Source organism: Zingiber officinale, chromosome 11A (genome assembly GCF_018446385.1).
Source record: "Zingiber officinale cultivar Zhangliang chromosome 11A, Zo_v1.1, whole genome shotgun sequence".
Classification (NCBI taxonomy): Eukaryota; Viridiplantae; Streptophyta; class Magnoliopsida; order Zingiberales; family Zingiberaceae; genus Zingiber; species Zingiber officinale.
This window is the reverse complement of record NC_056006.1, coordinates 55,490,055-55,497,981: the sequence shown is the minus strand read 5'-3', so window position 1 is coordinate 55,497,981 and position 7,927 is coordinate 55,490,055. Positions and strand designations below refer to the sequence as shown.

The window sequence follows — 7,927 nt, the reverse complement described above, 5'->3', positions numbered from 1 at the left end:
CAGAATAGTAGGAGAATGAATAGAGAGCTGATTTAGAATAGTCTCATTCGATCGATCGAAAATTCATTCGATCAATTGATCCTTTCAGTCAACTGATTCTCCTATTGGTCGATTAAACAACTTGCTTTCCTTCTACGCTAAGATTTGATCTTTATACATTTATGAGCATTAATTGATCAGTCAACCGATCACCTTTTCGGTCGACCAAACATTACAGTATCCCTATTCATCGAGATTCACCATTAATTCTCCTTTAAGTCTGTAATTGTTGGTCGACCGATCCTTGGATTTGATCGACTGATTGGCCTGGCTTGTATTTTTGCTTTGGTGAAATCTTATCTCTATTTATATATCAGCTTAGTTCGGTGGATCGGTCCATGGGTTTGATCGATCGATCTGGTCGGTTCCTATAAAAAAGAGTTAAACAAAATATTCCTACAAAATAAAGTTAGGAAAGTAATATAAGATGCACGAGTAGTAATTGATAGTAGAACTATCTTGATCTCAATTTGGAAACCTTCTTGGTTTCTTCAATTGGATCAGCGACCTAGGATTTGTTCCTTTCCGAAACACGACTTCATTGACACTCCTCTCCAATTGCTTACCTCAATCTACTTGCCAAACATTGGTCCTCCAGACCTATTTGGACTTTGCAACTTAACATCGGATCAGCTCACCAAGGCTTTCTCTCGATACCAGATCCTCCAGACCTATCAAGCTTCCTTACCAAGTGACGAGTCCTCTCGATCTACTTAGACTTATTGCTTAGCTTCCACGATCTACTAAGACTTTTCTAGTTGAGTAAACATCCTATACACTTAGTTAACTTATTAGATCACAACAAGACTTAACTTGATCCTTTGATAGTATTAAAATTCAATTTCGATTTTGGTTCACCCTGCACCAACAAATGGTCAATTGACTAAGGAACCTATCAGGAGTAGACGGGGGGTGATGCCCAAGAGGGTTGAGGGGACTTAGCCATGATAGCCTAGTGGCCTAAGGAATCGATCGGAAGTAGACTGGGAGCGATGCCCAAGAGAGATGAGGGAACTTAGCCCTGATGGTCCGATCAACTAAGGAATCGACCGGGAGTAGATTAGGAGCAATGCCCAGGAGAGATGTTTTTTTAGGTGGGAGAGTCAAATCTCACAAGGATTTCTTGATTTTAACCATTACTTCCCTTTCGGACTAGGCCAGGAACTCCTCGGCTTGGACTGTCACCTCCTCTTAACTTTTGACCTCCACGTCTCCTTGACTATTAACTTCCTAATATCATCAAGGTCCCCTATTATGCACCATATCAGTAAAAAAAAGAGTATGATCCCCAAACTTGTTATATATACCTTATTGTTAGAATGTACTTAATTTGTTTCACTATTTTCATTTTATATTATAGTTCACATTTGAGAATTTATAATTTACCTTTCTATTTGAGTTTTTATGATTTGCAAGAACCCAAAATAAAAGTTTTCATTAATTCACACCTCCCTCCACTCCACCCATCGAACTAATGTGTTAGTATTAGCCCTAGTACTAATTATAAGATGATTGATAGGGCAATTTTGTATCATATTTTATTAATTAATAAAATATAAAGTCGGTTATTCTATTTTTTCAGTTCAGTTTCAAATAAATAATATAATAATATCCTAGGATTGTAGTTTTTAGTCTACAGCATATCAATTAGTTGAATTAATGGTGGAAGCCTGTAGATATATATATAGACACCACTCTTAACTATTCCTAGTCAAGTATTAATATACAAAGACAATATTAATGTGTTGAGACTAGCATGTAGGTCAACGGAAAACTTAATCTCACAAGTCATAGATATGAGATATCAGGTTGACATATGAGTATATATTAGAGAATATGTACTGAATGCCCCGCTATAAGAATATTTCATAGATCATTATATGAGTGTCATAAACATTATTATGTGATTATTGGTATGGATAGTCCTTACACTTGAATTCACTACGGTTCCCTACATAAGGAGTTGTGTACTTTGGTATAGGCAAATGTCACATGTAATAAGGTAGATTATAAAGTCGATCACTGGGTATGCAATAAGTTATGTGGAGGGATGTGAGTGATGTAGATATGATCTATCCCTTCTATATGACCGAAGTGATATCTATTGACCCCTTGATTAGTAGTACACAAAAATACATAGTCATGCTCAAATGAGTCAATATGAGATATTGAACTTATTTGTTTGAGTATGTCTACCTAGAGATCAATAAACACAAAGATTGATAAGAGGATGACTAGGTCTATGCCTTATTAATTAATCTAGATATCAAAGATAGAAGGATTGAATCATACAACACAATAGACACCAAAATGTTAAGTCGGATTTCGACATTCTCGTCACTTAGGTAGCAATGATGTCTTGCTAGATGTCACTCATTACTTATGTATCTAAAGTGATTTTAATTACAGTTCCAACATTGTGACAGCCTATTGAGTCACACATAAAGAACAAGTTATTTTGGAGATAAGTTCATATGATGAATCATTGGATTAATTCTAATCTGAATTAGACCCATTGAGTTAAACTCAATTATATTCAATTATTGGATTGAGTCTAATTCAAATTAGACTCAAAAAGTCAATTTGAATTGATGAAGGTCAATGTGTTAGACTCATTGGGTGAACTCGAATTCACCAAGGAAGAGGAAAGGTTTTTTACATGAATTAATCATGTAAAAGAAGAAGATGAAAAGGTTTTTCATGAAAGATGAAAAGACTCTTCATGAAAGATGACTAAAAGTCAATTTATGAAAGAAGATCAAAAGACTTTTGGTATTCCAAGAGAGTACAAAAGGTGATTTTTAGACATTAAAAGAGTGTGTGTTCATTTGTCTTCTTCTCTTCTTCTTTCCTCCACCAAGACCTTCCCTTGTGGTTGCTAGCACAACCTTGGTAGGTTATGCACTTTCTGCATATTTAGTTACTTTTTTGCTGCACTTTCTGCATATTTAGCACCCTAGATCCTATCATAATGTATATGCATCTACTAAACTAATCAATAAACCTCATTTGGCGAAAAAGTTCATGTCCTATATTATACATACATATTGTATGCAAGTCTACAATATTAGTTAGAGCATCCACAGTGGAAGCTCCTTCGGAGCTCCCATTGTGATGTGGCTCCAACAAAGGAGCTCCCTCTATGGGAAGGAGCTCCTTTGTGTAATTATGAGGAAGTGGCTCCATATTCACGAAGTCGCTTCTTCGTTGTTTTCTTTTAAACAAATTTTATTAAATATTTTTTATTTTTATTTATATTTAAAAAATAAAAATATTAAAATATTTTAAAAAATAATCTATGATTAATAATTTATGAATTTATTAAAATTTAATTATATATAATAGTAGAATAAAAAGGTGAGAGAAATATATAAAGAAAAGTGTGGGGCTTATAAATGAATTATTAGGAGGTTTTTTTAATAGTGGAAAAATGTGTGAGATTTTTTTTATTTTTAACATGGCGCATATGTGACAACTAAGGAGCTCATAGAGCAATTCCATGACTATAGATGCTCCCGTTCACATATATTTACGTCTACTAATATATATCATGCTTGTTTTAAACTTTCCATAAACTTTAGAAACAGTAGAGGTTAATAAAAATTATTAGAAAAAAGGGATGTGAGGGGAAAAAAAAAGGAAAATGTGGGAGATTTGGACTTGGGAATGAGAGGCTGGCTTGTTTTGTCGTGGCGCAGAAGGGTTGGGAAGTGACACCAAACCAGCCGAAGCAGATGGCAGCTATGCCAAGCAGCAAGCTGCAATCCAATCTCCTCCTCCTCTCCTCTTCCCGGGTCCCACCATGGCGACACCCTCGACTACGACTCCCCTCCCTCTCATAGCCCTCAGCATCTCACCTCACCTCACCTCACCTCATCAACCACTGCACCACATTCTCCTTTTATTCTTCTTCTTCTTCTTCTTCTTCTTCTTCTTCTTCCTCCTCCTCCTCCTCCTCCTCCTCCTCCTCCCTTAACTTCCTTATCATCCTCATGATCTCACATCCCTCTTATTCTTATCTTCTTACAATCGATCCTTTGTGGTGCAAATTAAAGAAGAGCATGGCCAGGAAAAAGTTCAGAGAGACTACCTCTCTTGTTGTCTTCTCCATCTTTATACTAGTCTCTTGAGTGCAACAGTTTGTTTGGATCCATCCCCTCTTCTTAATTTGTTCTGTAGCAGGAGTAGAATTCGGATCGCATGAGCTTGCGTACTTAAATTTGGGGATCTTTCACTTTTTCCTCCCTTTGCCTAGCTTTCTCGTCTTTATCCTCTTGTTGATTAAATAGGCGATTCGGAAGGAGACGGAAGGAATTAATTTTCCACCCGGCCAGGAGAAGAAACCAAAAGAAAGGTAAGAAATAGGGAGAAAAATTTGGTGTTTATTTTTTCTGCTTCCGTCCAAGCCCATGGCAGCGGCTTCTTCGTCGGTACCTTTCTTTGGAATTAGAGACGAAGACGAGCATGAGCTCAGCAAGCAACAGTCGACGACCGCCGCTGCTCCTCCGCCTGGCTCTGCTACAGCTTTGGCTCCTCCCAAGAAGAAGAGAAATCAGCCAGGAAATCCAAGTAATCGATATGGCTGCTCGTTTAATTTTGTTTTCTTTCAATTAGTGATTTGATGGAGATGATGACGGTGATGGAAGATGGTAATTGAATTAGATCCGGACGCGGAGGTGATCGCACTGTCGCCGAAGACGCTGATGGCGACGAACAGGTTCATCTGCGAGGTGTGCAACAAGGGGTTCCAGCGGGAGCAAAACCTGCAGCTGCACCGGCGGGGTCACAACCTGCCCTGGAAGCTGAAGCAGAAGAACCCCAAGGAGGCGCGGAGGCGGGTGTATCTCTGCCCCGAGCCTTCCTGCGTCCACCACGACCCCTCCCGCGCCCTCGGAGACCTCACCGGCATCAAGAAGCACTTCTGCCGCAAGCACGGCGAGAAGAAGTGGAAGTGCGACAAGTGCTCCAAGAAGTACGCCGTCCAGTCCGACTGGAAGGCCCACTCCAAGACCTGCGGTACCCGCGAGTACCGCTGCGACTGCGGCACTCTCTTTTCCAGGTCAAGTCTCCTGCTTAACCATTCATCTGCACTAACTCACACGCAAGGGGGAAAAAAAAGGCGGGGTTTCTATATTCCGTTTCGTTATTTAGGGTTAGGGTTAGAGGATTGATATAATTGATTAGATGCCCAGCACGGGTAGGGGAAGAGAAACTATTTCTCCACCCTCGTGAATGGGAATTGAACTGGAGTACGGTCGCCATTTTCATTGAGATTTCAAAAGAAAAGGGGACGCATCCTTGCGCTGCTGCCTGTATCTATCCCTCGGAACAGACGCCCAACTCCTCATTTCTCTCTCTTCTCTCGATTCACGTGGTGATATGGAAGTAACGCTAGGTCAATTTGTTGGGTTGTGGTTTGGAGAGATGTGGGCGACTGCATCGCTCGATTGGGAGCAAACACTGCCGTCTCTGACCTCTGTCGACGAGTAAAATCTTTTGCTCTTCCGCTTGGATTTGACCGCACGTTATCCTTGTCCCCCAATCAATAATCTGAATCATTGCTCGTAGATTGCTTGAGCCGATCGGTCATTCGAAACTGATTCAGTTTAATTGATTCTTTCACGGTTTTGGTATAACATCGGCGTGCGTCCACTTGTTCGTGAGCTGGTTTTGCAGTTTAATTTTGGATCGTGCGTAGATTTAGATAGATTTATTCTTGCATTTCTGGGAGTTTCCTCTTTTCTTGTTCATGAAATCAAAGAGTATTGAATGCAGGCGCGATAGCTTCATCACTCACAGAGCCTTCTGCGACGCGCTTGCTCAAGAATCGGCCACCAGGCTTCCCAATGGCATTGCTTCCGCCGGAGTCGGCGGCGGTGGGAGACAATTTTACGGCGGCAGTGCGGGGGTTGGAGGCGGAATCAATTTGGACCTTATTTCTCCGGCGAATCCTCCACAGTTCGGCCAGTTGAGTAGTACCACTTCCTTGTTCCGGCCGTCGCAATCCTACCTTTCTGGAGCCGGCTCCGGGCACGACTTTAATAGCTTGATTCAAGACATGCACAGCAATACCACGGCTGGCGCTTCTTCGACAGGAAATCTTTACAACCTCAGCTTCTTCTCCAACAACGCTGGGGCCACCGGCGCTGGTGCCGCCGCTGCCAACATGCCCCTCCCTTCCGATCAATTTCCCAACTCGAGGTCCAGCGGCGGTGGTCTTTTCCCCAGCATCAACATCAAAAACAACGTGCCGTCACTATTCGTGGCCGATCCAACCGAACCCGCCGCTTTGTCACCAGCACTGCCACAGATGTCCGCCACCGCGCTGCTTCAGAAGGCCGCGCAAATGGGCGCCGCGGCGTCGAACAGCCGCAGCTCTCTGCTCTCCGGTTTTGTCGGCGCATACCATTCAGAGACCACCCAGAGGGCGCAATTGGTGGACAACGAGAGGAGCTTCCAAACCCTAATGAATTCACTTGGCGGTGGCGCGGGGGCGTTCGCCAATAACTTGGACGACGGCAGCCCCAAGCTCCACCACGTCGTCGGCGCGGGAACTCCGCCGCCCGACAACGGGCTCACGAGGGACTTCCTCGGCGTCGCCAACTTAAGCGTCTTAGAATCGGAGATGAAATCGGCTTTCTCGAGGAGGAGCAACAACCCATGAGAATTATTCTTCAGCTAGCATATGCACTAGATCAAGGTAGGCAGCTCCAATAATCAATCGATCAACTGTTATCGTAGCGGTGTAATATGTGCAAGACTCCTCCTAATTAACTGCTCGATCGAATTAAGATTAATTATCCAGACTTTGATTCAATTCTTCTGCTTGGATTCCACGAAATGATCCACTGCCACTCCCTGCAGCTACGTTTTGTTGTTTGCATGGCCACCGCAGCCGGTGGCGCAGGGCCGTGGCCACACTGAGAGAGGGGTGGGGGAAGGGGGCGCGTTCACGTGAGTCCGTGCATGGGAGCGTGACAAACTGACGACTCCATGCAAAGCGCACTGCATGCTTCCTTTCCTTCCTCCATGGCCACTTTTTATTTTTTTTTCACGAGAAGAATGTTTGGTCACAAACCTTCCCTTCTCACACACTCGCTTAAACTATAGTACTGATTATCTGCACGGGGCCCACTTTTGACACTTCTGTTTGTCCTGCGCCTTCTTGTCGTCGGAATCTCGAGCGCGTGGAGAGGCCCAGCCGGCGGGTGGCGCGGCCGCGCGCGGTTCGCTGGAAAATGCTGCGTATCAGTGGATTTTTTTTTTTACTGAAAGTAGATATTAACTTTTACTATGGAGGTTGCGCGCAGTAACATGTGGTTCACATGGAGAACATTGGATAGGAGTCTCACACGGGACCCAGAATATATTCCTTGAGTGTGAAATTAGGGTTTCCTGTGTGCAGTAGCTAGGCGAAGGCTTGGCTTAGTTTTACTTCTTTAGTATTATTATTATTATTATTATTATTAAAATTAACTGATCAATTATTGATGTGTGTGTAATATTTGGTTGTGTTCATCATTGAAAGAGAGATGAGATGTCTATGATCTGAAGTTGCAATGAGACAAAGGAAGCGTTGGTCCACTGGCGTGGACGATCAGTACGTGTGAGGCAAGTCGAACACCACCGTTGCATGGAGAATCCGATGCAAATTGCAGAGGGGACATCCAGTCTCGTGAAGGCAGTGTCCCACGTGAGCCCGAGTGAGAAAATTACAAGGCAAATGATGAAATTTTAGTACATCAACATAGTTGACCGTACGATATATATATATATATATATATTTTACGAAGTACATATAAATTTTGTACCGTAGCCATGATGTTGAGTTCTTGGAAGAGGATATGCAGTCAATTTTTGCAATAAAAGGTACTAAAACTTTGATAAG

At 42.4% G+C, this 7,927-nt stretch overlaps 1 protein-coding gene across 3 annotated transcripts; it reads left to right on the top strand.

Annotated features, from left to right (window-relative positions):
* Positions 1–3,890: 3,890 nt before the first annotated feature.
* LOC122031780 (protein indeterminate-domain 5, chloroplastic-like) lies at positions 3,891–6,843 on the top strand. 3 transcript variants are annotated; one of them, XM_042590918.1, is made up of 4 exons: positions 3,891–4,393; positions 4,490–4,608; positions 4,686–5,098; positions 5,815–6,843. In XM_042590918.1, the coding sequence occupies exons 2-4, from the start codon at positions 4,504–4,506 to the stop codon at positions 6,701–6,703; spliced, it is 1,407 nt and encodes a 468-aa protein (XP_042446852.1). In that variant the 5' UTR covers positions 3,891–4,393; positions 4,490–4,503; the 3' UTR covers positions 6,704–6,843. The 3 variants fall into 3 exon arrangements, with proteins under 3 accessions (XP_042446852.1, XP_042446851.1, XP_042446850.1); XM_042590917.1 differs by having other exon boundaries at positions 3,892–4,608; XM_042590916.1 differs by having other exon boundaries at positions 3,893–4,608; positions 4,702–5,098.
* The last annotated feature ends 1,084 nt before the right edge of the window (positions 6,844–7,927 follow it).

Bases quoted from the DNA above. Each gene is read 5' to 3' on its own strand.
- LOC122031780 (XM_042590916.1), top strand. From the start codon at position 4,449: ATGGCAGCGGCTTCTTCGTCGGTACCTTTCTTTGGAATTAGAGACGAA. The intron at 4,609-4,701 runs GTAATCGATATG...TAATTGAATTAG, and splicing joins AAATCAGCCAGGAAATCCAA to ATCCGGACGCGGAGGTGATC. The intron at 5,099-5,814 runs GTCAAGTCTCCT...TATTGAATGCAG, and splicing joins TGCGGCACTCTCTTTTCCAG to GCGCGATAGCTTCATCACTC.